Source organism: Harmonia axyridis, chromosome 1 (genome assembly GCF_914767665.1).
Source record: "Harmonia axyridis chromosome 1, icHarAxyr1.1, whole genome shotgun sequence".
NCBI lineage: Eukaryota > Metazoa > Arthropoda > Insecta > Coleoptera > Coccinellidae > Harmonia > Harmonia axyridis.
The window spans coordinates 51481943-51496169 of record NC_059501.1 but is presented as its reverse complement, the minus strand read 5'-3'; the positions used below and the strand labels follow the sequence as shown (position 1 = coordinate 51496169).

The 14227-nt window shown below is 32.5% G+C and overlaps 1 protein-coding gene across 2 annotated transcripts in view; it reads right to left on the bottom strand.

Moving 5' to 3' along the window:
• The window catches only part of LOC123670675 (5'-AMP-activated protein kinase catalytic subunit alpha-2), a 32449-nt gene extending 18422 nt beyond the window's left edge, over nucleotides 1–14027 (bottom strand). The window contains exon 1 of one of the 2 annotated variants that reach the window (XM_045604230.1): nucleotides 13286–14027. In XM_045604230.1, coding sequence (XP_045460186.1) covers nucleotides 13286–13846 — 561 coding nt within the window. In that variant the 5' untranslated portion in view covers nucleotides 13847–14027. The remainder of the gene's footprint in view (nucleotides 1–13285) is intronic. The other variant, XM_045604298.1, reaches the window with a different exon arrangement.
• Between the last annotated feature and the right edge of the window lie 200 nt (nucleotides 14028–14227).

Here is a 14227-nt window from a genome sequence, read left to right as displayed (position 1 = left end):
TCATTCCCCAGATTTTGTAAAAAGCCGTGTTTATTAGTTTGAACTATAAGTTCAAACTTACTGGCATCAATCTCGTTCCTTCTGTCTATCAATTAAAATCGTAAAAGTAGTAAAATCGTTCCTTAAATAATCCTATTTATCAGAATAAGCCAATTTCTTTCAACGACAACGTACCAATTTGAATGACAATTTATTTGTTCGGATTCCGAACACTGACAAGAGAACTGAAATGGCGGTGTGTGACGTCACCACTAATAGAGCGTATTGCATAAAAAAGCAAATATATAATTATTTGAAAAATATATTTTTTATTGTTTCAAGTAAACAATTTCCTTGAACAATCTTTTCATACAATAATATTTGTTCGGGAAATATTTTTTTAATAACAATCAATAATAAATAACATACATCATTATTAATAATTAATTTGTAATTGAACAATTATGTTCATTTAATCATTTCTTCCATCTATTACTTCTATAATTCGAGTAAAAAAGCTATCACCACAATGGACTAGTTTTCATTTTTTTGTTAAGGATTAATTCTAAAAATTTAAGTAAAATGAAACAAAAATGTGGAAGAATCATTGAAATATCTCTAGAAATGAAAAAGTTATGGGACTTTGAAGTTGCGCTTGGAAGAATAATTTCATAGTACGTAGCGTCTAGTGTGTGACGTCACGCCACTTACACGAGGCGACTGGTATTCGCAGAGTGCTTACGAATTCATTGGTGTACAATCACTTGTGCCGTTCGTGTCGTGTTTTGTTCGTTACACGATGGCTGAAATAAAAAAAATCCTACAAATATTGTATTGTGCCTATGTGTGCAAGCAAGACAATTAAAAACCCCAATAAATTGTTTTTTCATGTACCAAATGACATGAATCAAAGGAAGAAGTGGTGCACATTAATGAGGCGTGACTTAATTGGACCTAAAACTACTTCATATGTGTGTGAAGATCATGATGATGTAAGTACCTATCAGTACTAGCTGTCTATTTCTGATAATAAAAATACTAAGGTATAAGTTGGTTTGAAATAAGTTATTGAGTAAAAATAACTTTGTCCTTTCACGAAGCCTTCTTCCATTATGGTGACATAAAAACAAAACTCGAGTTAAAACTACACTGTACAACTACAAACGGCGCGAGAGCCTTGGCGCGGCTAAGTATTTAAACGTAATTTATGGTGTAGCGATCACAGGCAAGTGGCGTGACGTCACAGACAAGTCGAAGACCAAAGACGTTCCGCGCTAAAATACGTAAATTTAAATAATCTATTTCTCAGTCATTTATTGATGGATTTTCAAATTTTTTCACTAATTTATCAGTTTTGCTCTATATTTTAATTCTATCGTGTCAAATATAGTATTATCGTCATCACTAAACTAGTCCATTCAATATTATTCAAATACACAGCCGTTGAATGTAGAATAAGCAATAATCAAATAATATCAATAATAAACCTAACCAAAATCAACTTCACAGTGACAACTGACAAGACAATCCCTAGAAATGACTGCATAAACATTCTCTTTCTCTCTCATTCTGCAGAAACATCGGACTTTAGTTTCGCTGGAACCGATGAGACATCGAATGAACCAGCGCTGAATTCGAGAAATGTTTAAGAACCCGATGGATGATCCATCATGGATCCATCGAACTCTGAACCATCGATAGTTTAAGTTTACGAACGCTTTGTTGACACAGCGCTTAAAGCGCATTCGTCAGCGCTGACTTTCCGTACTCGCCCAATTTCTACCGATTGCACCTTTTGATAATTATCGATGTTTAGCTAAAGAGGGGATATGTTTGTAAACATTGCAAAATCTCGACGGTGATATTTGAGAAATCACGAATTTCAATTTTCTAGTATAATGTTCTATGCTCTGATCTGAATTCTTATTTTAATTTTGTAATTCCCCACGAAACCAAACACAGAAAAAATTAGGTTATGTCCATAGGGAGATAATATTTATGGTTATGTAATAAATGATAAATCATGTTTCGACGTTTCAAGTTGCGCAGAACCATAGACCAAATTGATATTAGGTCTATGTGCAGAACCCTGTTTAAAACTAATCGGAAAGAAAACATCCAAATTTTTCTGTTTAGTGAAATCGGCTATCAGGCCACATTAAACGTCATTTGAAAGATGGTTCAAGAGAAATCATAAAGTAATCAATGTTTACATTTTTAATCAATGTCAAGGCAAACGGTACAACTGGCCATTAAACTCTAGTTTCGATGAAACAATAAAATCCGTGAGTTTCACATAGTAACGGCTTATTGATAGGTGAATATATCCTTGACGACGTGGTATAATAGTTTTGGTATTTCGCCTCCTGCTATATTATCAGTTACAATATCAAAAGAGCATAGACAACACAGATAACAGATATTATCTGTATGTGATGTTAAAATTCTTCATATACTAAATGGATTCTTTGAATTTCATTTCTGTCTCATTATGATATGGCTCTTCCATTCACTAAGCTACACTTTTTTAATTTATCAACCAGTTTTTTCTGTTTTCTTCACCAGTTTAGACACCACAGTTAAAATGATCCATAAGAGTTATATGATCAGAATTTTGCAAGCAGGTTGGTATCCAGTGCCCATCAAGAATGCAACAATTATTGAAGAGCCTTTGGTAAAAAGGAATATGCATATTTTAATGATTTTATGAAATCATGACTGTATGCGCCCCTTCGAAATTTAGAAAATTTGGGATCTTGGAACACAAAAATTATGAAAATAATATAAACTGATTATTTCTATGATAATAGCAATTTTTAGTGATATATTTGTAACTAGAAATAAAGGCCTACTTTGATGTCAATAATTCCTGAATGGACTATAGTATATTCATTATCAATACGCCATAACTATGGGAAATTCACGGATTCTATTGGTTCATCAGAACATGAGTTGTATAATCACAGTAACATTCTTTTCTTAGGCAGAGATCGCTGGATTGCCTAACTTAAGAGAACACCATCGATTTAGGGACGAAGCACCGTAAAATTAGAGAAAGGACGCACCTACGATATTTGGCTCAAAAAAGTCCTACAAACATGGGCCTTTGGTTTTCGAGATACACGGTATTACTTGTAGTCCTACCTTTCTATGATGCTTATACCAGTTTATCGAATCTTAATTAATCTTTGGTACAGATTGGGCAAATAAGTACCAAGACTTGGCAATCTTTAGTTATTCATTTCTTACACACCTTGAAAATATGTTTTATTGAAGCAAATTTAAGGGAGTATGGAAATTCACTGAAAGAATTATTTATGATACAAGTCAGAACCTTGATAACTGCAGGCAAGAGCTAACCTGACTATTATGATCGTCTCCTCTACTGAATTTGTTATTGATTTAGATAAGTTTTCAATTTCCATAGGTGTAGTTAGTTTCAAATAAATTGACTTATTCATATAATCAATGCTAGTAAAATCGATATTTGTAAATGTAAAATGTTGAGAATCGTTGTTACTGCATTCTTAAAATGCTCATTAAAATTGATTTCAATTTCTTCTTGTTTTCCTTCCAATTCACAATCATTTGCATTTCTTTATGTGCCACATTGTTTTTCTCTTGTTGTCTGACTTCTTAATTCAGTTCTCATAAACATTCCTTTTTTCTTCCTTTGAAGCCTTGTCATATTTTTTCTTCGTATTTTTGTGAGCTTTGTTGTACAGCTGATTTGAGTTTTTCAATACCAATAGAATGTCCAACTTACATTTTATAGCATTAATTTTAAGTCCTGCATGAATTTTTAGGTTTCTGTTCGGGTTTCTGGGATAATAATATTCTTTCAAAATCTGTCATGAACATGTTCCATTGCCATCCACATCTTTCTTGTTCACATCCTGTACAAGTTGCCAGTCTTGATCTAGTAACTGTCCCAGATATTCCTCTTTTTCACTGCGACCAAAAAATCTAGAAAAGTAGTGGTAGTCCACAGTAAACATTATTTTTTGTGCCCTATGATCTGATACATGCATTTTGAAGACCAGGCTATTCCAATTCTATATATTTGTGTGAATGTTATCAATAGAAAAACTTGTATACTCATTTATGGTCAGTTTAAGATTGAAGGAGTTCACAAGGTTTGTTGGGTCTGTCCTTATTTTTTTAAGGATTTCAATATTAAGAACACAGTAAGTTTGAATCCTGTATCATTCCCCAGATTTTGTAAAAAGCCGTGTTTATTAGTTTGAACTATAAGTTCAAACTTACTGGCATCAATCTCGTTCCTTCTGTCTATCAATTAAAATCGTAAAAGTAGTAAAATCGTTCCTTAAATAATCCTATTTATCAGAATAAGCCAATTTCTTTCAACGACAACGTACCAATTTGAATGACAATTTATTTGTTCGGATTCCGAACACTGACAAGAGAACTGAAATGGCGGTGTGTGACGTCACCACTAATAGAGCGTATTGCATAAAAAAGCAAATACATAATTATTTGAAAAATATATTTTTTTTTGTTTCAAGTAAACAATTTCCTTGAACAATCTTTTCATACAATAATATTTGTTCGGGAAATATTTTTTTAATAACAATCAATAATAAATAACATACATCATTATTAATAATTAATTTGTAATTGAACAATTATGTTCATTTGATCATTTCTTCCATCTATTACTTCTATAATTCGAGTAAAAAAGCTATCACCACAATGGACTAGTTTTCATTTTTTTGTTAAGGATTAATTCTAAAAATTTAAGTAAAATGAAACAAAAATGTGGAAGAATCATTGAAATATCTCTAGAAATGAAAAAGTTATGGGACTTTGAAGTTGCGCTTGGAAGAATAATTTCATAGTACGTAGCGTCTAGTGTGTGACGTCACGCCACTTACACGAGGCGACTGGTATTCGCAGAGTGCTTACGAATTCATTGGTGTACAATCACTTGTGCCGTTCGTGTCGTGTTTTGTTCGTTACACGATGGCTGAAATAAAAAAAATCCTACAAATATTGTATTGTGCCTATGTGTGCAAGCAAGACAATTAAAAACCCCAATAAATTGTTTTTTCATGTACCAAATGACATGAATCAAAGGAAGAAGTGGTGCACATTAATGAGGCGTGACTTAATTGGACCTAAAACTACTTCATATGTGTGTGAAGATCATGATGATGTAAGTACCTATCAGTACTAGCTGTCTATTTCTGATAATAAAAATACTAAGGTATAAGTTGGTTTGAAATAAGTTATTGAGTAAAAATAACTTTGTCCTTTCACGAAGCCTTCTTCCATTATGGTGACATAAAAACAAAACTCGAGTTAAAACTACACTGTACAACTACAAACGGCGCGAGAGCCTTGGCGCGGCTAAGTATTTAAACGTAATTTATGGTGTAGCGATCACAGGCAAGTGGCGTGACGTCACAGACGAGTCGAAGACCAAAGACGTTCCGCGCTAAAATACGTAAATTTAAATAATCTATTTCTCAGTCATTTATTGATGGATTTTCAAATTTTTTTCACTAATTTATCAGTTTTGCTCTATATTTTAATTCTATCGTGTCAAATATAGTATTATCATCATCACTAAACTAGTCCATTCAATATTATTCAAATACACAGCCGTTGAATGTAGAATAAGCAATAATCAAATAATATTAATAATAAACCTAACCAAACTCAACTTCACAGTGACAACTGACAAGACAATCCCTAGAAATGACTGCATAAACATTCTCTTTCTCTCTCATTCTGCAGAAACATCGGACTTTAGTTTCGCTGGAACCGATGAGACATCGAATGAACCAGCGCTGAATTCGAGAAATGTTTAAGAACCCGATGGATGATCCATCATGGATCCATCGAACTCTGAACCATCGATAGTTTAAGTTTACGAACGCTTTGTTGACACAGCGCTTAAAGCGCATTCGTCAGCGCTGACTTTCCGTACTCGCCCAATTTCTACAGATTGCACCTTTTGATAATTATCGATGTTTAGCTAAAGAGGGGATATGTTTGTAAACATTGCAAAATCTCGACGGTGATATTTGAGAAATCACGAATTTCAATTTTCTAGTATAATGTTCTATGCTCTGATCTGAATTCTTATTTCAATTTTGTAATTCCCCACGAAACCAAACACAGAAAAAATTAGGTTATGCCCATAGGGAGATAATATTTATGGTTATGTAATAAATGATAAATCATGTTTCGACGTTTCAAGTTGCGCAGAACCATAGACCAAATTGATATTAGGTCTATGTGCAGAACCCTGTTTAAAACTAATCGGAAAGAAAACATCCAAATTTTTCTGTTTAGTGAAATCGGCTATCAGGCCACATTAAACGTCATTTGAAAGATGGTTCAAGAGAAATCATAAAGTAATCAATGTTTACATTTTTAATCAATGTCAAGGCAAACGGTACAACTGGCCATTAAACTCTAGTTTCGATGAAACAATAAAATCCGTGAGTTTCACATAGTAACGGCTTATTGATAGGTGAATATATCCTTGACGACGTGGTATAATAGTTTTGGTATTTCGCCTCCTGCTATATTATTAGTTACAATATCAAAAGAGCATAGACAACACAGATAACAGATATTATCTGTATGTGATGTTAAAATTCTTCATATACTAAATGGATTCTTTGAATTTTATTTCTGTCTCATTATGATATGGCTCTTCCATTCACTAAGCTACACTTTTTAAATTTATCAACCAGTTTTTTCTGTTTTCTTCACCAGTTTAGACACCACAGTTAAAATGATCCATAAGAGTTATATGATCAGAATTTTGCAAGCAGGTTGGTATCCAGTGCCCATCAAGAATGCAACAATTATTGAAGAGCCTTTGGTAAAAAGGAATATGCATATTTTAATGATTTTATGAAATCATGACTGTATGCGCCCCTTCGAAATTTAGAAAATTTGGGATCTTGGAACACAAAAATTATGAAAATAATATAAACTGATTATTTCTATGATAATAGCAATTTTTAGTGATATATTTGTAACTAGAAATAAAGGCCTACTTTGATGTCAATAATTCCTGAATGGACTATAGTATATTCATTATCAATACGCCATAACTATGGGAAATTCACGGATTCTATTGGTTCATCAGAACATGAGTTGTATAATCACAGTAACATTCTTTTCTTAGGCAGAGATCGCTGGATTGCCTAACTTAAGAGAACACCATCGATTTAGGGACGAAGCACCGTAAAATTAGAGAAAGGACGCACCTACGATATTTGGCTCAAAAAAGTCCTACAAACATGGGCCTTTGGTTTTCGAGATACACGGTATTACTTGTAGTCCTACCTTTCTATGATGCTTATACCAGTTTATCGAATCTTAATTAATCTTTGGTACAGATTGGGCAAATAAGTACCAAGACTTGGCAATCTTTAGTTATTCATTTCTTACACACCTTGAAAATATGTTTTATTGAAGCAAATTTAAGGGAGTATGGAAATTCACTGAAAGAATTATTTATGATACAAGTCAGAACCTTGATAACTGCAGGCAAGAGCTAACCTGACTATTATGATCGTCTCCTCTACTGAATTTGTTATTGATTTAGATAAGTTTTCAATTTCCATAGGTGTAGTTAGTTTCAAATAAATTGACTTATTCATATAATCAATGCTAGTAAAATCGATATTTGTAAATGTAAAATGTTGAGAATCGTTGTTACTGCATTCTTAAAATGCTCATTAAAATTGATTTCAATTTCTTCTTGTTTTCCTTCCAATTCACAATCATTTGCATTTCTTTATGTGCCACATTGTTTTTCTCTTGTTGTCTGACTTCTTAATTCAGTTCTCATAAACATTCCTTTTTTCTTCCTTTGAAGCCTTGTCATATTTTTTCTTCGTATTTTTGTGAGCTTTGTTGTACAGCTGATTTGAGTTTTTCAATACCAATAGAATGTCCAACTTACATTTTATAGCATTAATTTTAAGTCCTGCATGAATTTTTAGGTTTCTGTTCGGGTTTCTGGGATAATAATATTCTTTCAAAATCTGTCATGAACATGTTCCATTGCCATCCACATCTTTCTTGTTCACATCCTGTACAAGTTGCCAGTCTTGATCTAGTAACTGTCCCAGATATTCCTCTTTTTCACTGCGACCAAAAAATCTAGAAAAGTAGTGGTAGTCCACAGTAAACATTATTTTTTGTGCCCTATGATCTGATACATGCATTTTGAAGACCAGGCTATTCCAATTCTATATATTTGTGTGAATGTTATCAATAGAAAAACTTGTATACTCATTTATGGTCAGTTTAAGATTGAAGGAGTTCACAAGGTTTGTTGGGTCTGTCCTTATTTTTTTAAGGATTTCAATATTAAGAACACAGTAAGTTTGAATCCTGTATCATTCCCCAGATTTTGTAAAAAGCCGTGTTTATTAGTTTGAACTATAAGTTCAAACTTACTGGCATCAATCTCGTTCCTTCTGTCTATCAATTAAAATCGTAAAAGTAGTAAAATCGTTCCTTAAATAATCCTATTTATCAGAATAAGCCAATTTCTTTCAACGACAACGTACCAATTTGAATGACAATTTATTTGTTCGGATTCCGAACACTGACAAGAGAACTGAAATGGCGGTGTGTGACGTCACCACTAATAGAGCGTATTGCATAAAAAAGCAAATACATAATTATTTGAAAAATATATTTTTTTTTGTTTCAAGTAAACAATTTCCTTGAACAATCTTTTCATACAATAATATTTGTTCGGGAAATATTTTTTTAATAACAATCAATAATAAATAACATACATCATTATTAATAATTAATTTGTAATTGAACAATTATGTTCATTTGATCATTTCTTCCATCTATTACTTCTATAATTCGAGTAAAAAAGCTATCACCACAATGGACTAGTTTTCATTTTTTTGTTAAGGATTAATTCTAAAAATTTAAGTAAAATGAAACAAAAATGTGGAAGAATCATTGAAATATCTCTAGAAATGAAAAAGTTATGGGACTTTGAAGTTGCGCTTGGAAGAATAATTTCATAGTACGTAGCGTCTAGTGTGTGACGTCACGCCACTTACACGAGGCGACTGGTATTCGCAGAGTGCTTACGAATTCATTGGTGTACAATCACTTGTGCCGTTCGTGTCGTGTTTTGTTCGTTACACGATGGCTGAAATAAAAAAAATCCTACAAATATTGTATTGTGCCTATGTGTGCAAGCAAGACAATTAAAAACCCCAATAAATTGTTTTTTCATGTACCAAATGACATGAATCAAAGGAAGAAGTGGTGCACATTAATGAGGCGTGACTTAATTGGACCTAAAACTACTTCATATGTGTGTGAAGATCATGATGATGTAAGTACCTATCAGTACTAGCTGTCTATTTCTGATAATAAAAATACTAAGGTATAAGTTGGTTTGAAATAAGTTATTGAGTAAAAATAACTTTGTCCTTTCACGAAGCCTTCTTCCATTATGGTGACATAAAAACAAAACTCGAGTTAAAACTACACTGTACAACTACAAACGGCGCGAGAGCCTTGGCGCGGCTAAGTATTTAAACGTAATTTATGGTGTAGCGATCACAGGCAAGTGGCGTGACGTCACAGACGAGTCGAAGACCAAAGACGTTCCGCGCTAAAATACGTAAATTTAAATAATCTATTTCTCAGTCATTTATTGATGGATTTTCAAATTTTTTTCACTAATTTATCAGTTTTGCTCTATATTTTAATTCTATCGTGTCAAATATAGTATTATCATCATCACTAAACTAGTCCATTCAATATTATTCAAATACACAGCCGTTGAATGTAGAATAAGCAATAATCAAATAATATTAATAATAAACCTAACCAAACTCAACTTCACAGTGACAACTGACAAGACAATCCCTAGAAATGACTGCATAAACATTCTCTTTCTCTCTCATTCTGCAGAAACATCGGACTTTAGTTTCGCTGGAACCGATGAGACATCGAATGAACCAGCGCTGAATTCGAGAAATGTTTAAGAACCCGATGGATGATCCATCATGGATCCATCGAACTCTGAACCATCGATAGTTTAAGTTTACGAACGCTTTGTTGACACAGCGCTTAAAGCGCATTCGTCAGCGCTGACTTTCCGTACTCGCCCAATTTCTACAGATTGCACCTTTTGATAATTATCGATGTTTAGCTAAAGAGGGGATATGTTTGTAAACATTGCAAAATCTCGACGGTGATATTTGAGAAATCACGAATTTCAATTTTCTAGTATAATGTTCTATGCTCTGATCTGAATTCTTATTTCAATTTTGTAATTCCCCACGAAACCAAACACAGAAAAAATTAGGTTATGCCCATAGGGAGATAATATTTATGGTTATGTAATAAATGATAAATCATGTTTCGACGTTTCAAGTTGCGCAGAACCATAGACCAAATTGATATTAGGTCTATGTGCAGAACCCTGTTTAAAACTAATCGGAAAGAAAACATCCAAATTTTTCTGTTTAGTGAAATCGGCTATCAGGCCACATTAAACGTCATTTGAAAGATGGTTCAAGAGAAATCATAAAGTAATCAATGTTTACATTTTTAATCAATGTCAAGGCAAACGGTACAACTGGCCATTAAACTCTAGTTTCGATGAAACAATAAAATCCGTGAGTTTCACATAGTAACGGCTTATTGATAGGTGAATATATCCTTGACGACGTGGTATAATAGTTTTGGTATTTCGCCTCCTGCTATATTATTAGTTACAATATCAAAAGAGCATAGACAACACAGATAACAGATATTATCTGTATGTGATGTTAAAATTCTTCATATACTAAATGGATTCTTTGAATTTTATTTCTGTCTCATTATGATATGGCTCTTCCATTCACTAAGCTACACTTTTTAAATTTATCAACCAGTTTTTTCTGTTTTCTTCACCAGTTTAGACACCACAGTTAAAATGATCCATAAGAGTTATATGATCAGAATTTTGCAAGCAGGTTGGTATCCAGTGCCCATCAAGAATGCAACAATTATTGAAGAGCCTTTGGTAAAAAGGAATATGCATATTTTAATGATTTTATGAAATCATGACTGTATGCGCCCCTTCGAAATTTAGAAAATTTGGGATCTTGGAACACAAAAATTATGAAAATAATATAAACTGATTATTTCTATGATAATAGCAATTTTTAGTGATATATTTGTAACTAGAAATAAAGGCCTACTTTGATGTCAATAATTCCTGAATGGACTATAGTATATTCATTATCAATACGCCATAACTATGGGAAATTCACGGATTCTATTGGTTCATCAGAACATGAGTTGTATAATCACAGTAACATTCTTTTCTTAGGCAGAGATCGCTGGATTGCCTAACTTAAGAGAACACCATCGATTTAGGGACGAAGCACCGTAAAATTAGAGAAAGGACGCACCTACGATATTTGGCTCAAAAAAGTCCTACAAACATGGGCCTTTGGTTTTCGAGATACACGGTATTACTTGTAGTCCTACCTTTCTATGATGCTTATACCAGTTTATCGAATCTTAATTAATCTTTGGTACAGATTGGGCAAATAAGTACCAAGACTTGGCAATCTTTAGTTATTCATTTCTTACACACCTTGAAAATATGTTTTATTGAAGCAAATTTAAGGGAGTATGGAAATTCACTGAAAGAATTATTTATGATACAAGTCAGAACCTTGATAACTGCAGGCAAGAGCTAACCTGACTATTATGATCGTCTCCTCTACTGAATTTGTTATTGATTTAGATAAGTTTTCAATTTCCATAGGTGTAGTTAGTTTCAAATAAATTGACTTATTCATATAATCAATGCTAGTAAAATCGATATTTGTAAATGTAAAATGTTGAGAATCGTTGTTACTGCATTCTTAAAATGCTCATTAAAATTGATTTCAATTTCTTCTTGTTTTCCTTCCAATTCACAATCATTTGCATTTCTTTATGTGCCACATTGTTTTTCTCTTGTTGTCTGACTTCTTAATTCAGTTCTCATAAACATTCCTTTTTTCTTCCTTTGAAGCCTTGTCATATTTTTTCTTCGTATTTTTGTGAGCTTTGTTGTACAGCTGATTTGAGTTTTTCAATACCAATAGAATGTCCAACTTACATTTTATAGCATTAATTTTAAGTCCTGCATGAATTTTTAGGTTTCTGTTCGGGTTTCTGGGATAATAATATTCTTTCAAAATCTGTCATGAACATGTTCCATTGCCATCCACATCTTTCTTGTTCACATCCTGTACAAGTTGCCAGTCTTGATCTAGTAACTGTCCCAGATATTCCTCTTTTTCACTGCGACCAAAAAATCTAGAAAAGTAGTGGTAGTCCACAGTAAACATTATTTTTTGTGCCCTATGATCTGATACATGCATTTTGAAGACCAGGCTATTCCAATTCTATATATTTGTGTGAATGTTATCAATAGAAAAACTTGTATACTCATTTATGGTCAGTTTAAGATTGAAGGAGTTCACAAGGTTTGTTGGGTCTGTCCTTATTTTTTTAAGGATTTCAATATTAAGAACACTTATTATCAAGAAGATTCATTCCCAATGCTTACTCCATCTTCATGAAAAATGTTTGAATACATCCAGTTGGTGGTCTATATGTATATTGATTAAATTATAATTAATTTTGGTACATACCATTCTGCAGCTGCACACTAATAACTTTTAGCTTTTTCTTTTTTACATAGAAAAAATTGTATGCACCCACGCAATTCATTCACAATTAAGTCTTGCACACCTTTTCTGCAATTTTATGCAGAGAAAAAGTTCTGTTTCATTTGAAACTTATTATAAATGTTTATATAATAAGTTTCAAATAAAACATTTAAAAAAATCGAAAACAACAGATAAGGTATATCGATGACTAATACAAAAATCACAGATGGCAAAACATGGGGCGACGCCGACAAAGCAGATAAATAAAGAAAAATAATAAACCTTGGACATAAACCTGCTCGTAATGCAATAAAAGTAATCATCTTGAAAGCAATACTAATACCCATAAATCTTAAAAAATTCCAATACTTTACTGTTGTGGCAATTTCAAAGAAAAGTAAAATGATTGTTGGTTCATTTTATGGAAAAATTTTTGTTCTTCGTCTTTGCGATAATTCTGAAATTTTATATTTTGGAAATCTTGGAGGGTGTAATTTCCCCAGTACCCCCCCATTTTTACACCCTTGTCATCAATTATTCTGATTATTCTCAAACAACTGATAAATAATATGTGCTTATAATTATTATCGCTTATAATTATTATCAAATTTTACCTCAGGTGCTGCATAATTTGGGGAGCCACAACTGGTTCGTAAAAATTCTCCATCCATCATCATATTTGATAAACCGAAATCAGCTATTTTTACATGCATATTATGATCCAGCAGCAAGTTTTCTGGTTTTAGATCTCGATGAACTATCATATGACGATGGCAATAATCCACACCGGATATAATTTGTTGGAAAAATCTTCGTGCATCTTGCTCCTTTAGCTTACCATGGTCCACAATATATTCAAACAATTCACCTCCTGATACATATTCCATAATCATAAAAATATCTGATGGAGTACTTATAACCTGGTATAATTTGATTATGTGAGGATGACGAAAAAGTTTGAGATTTTGGATTTCTCGTCTGATCTTACCAACAACATCCAAACTTTTAATCTTCTGACGATTAAGAATTTTTACTGCTACCTTATGTTTGGTTAGTTGATGTTCTCCTATCTTTACCTTACCAAATGTTCCTATTCCTAATGTTTGCCCCAAAATATAATGTCCGATCTTGACAAGAGGCTGAGCCCCTTGCTGAGCAGAATTTTTATCACTCATATTCAAATTTCAGCCACCACTAGAGTAATTTATTGGTTCAGAAATATTAGTTATACACATTTAACTATGTAATCACTTGTTAAGTGGATAAAATATGTTTAAATGGAATGTTTTATTCACTAATAATGAAACTGAACTCCTGAAAATTTGACAAATACTAATATTGACAGATAGTGACAGATATTCATGCTACTTATCAGTCACGTGTATAGAAAGAAATGTACTTTATGAATTATGATACTCAGATTTTTTCCTAATTATTATTGTTTTTATAATACTGAAACATTTTACTCATGAAATTCAGATTCTTTTTTTTGTAAAGATAACAAATAAATTTTCTATATTTCATGAATTTTTATTATTGTCCAAGATTTAAAGATG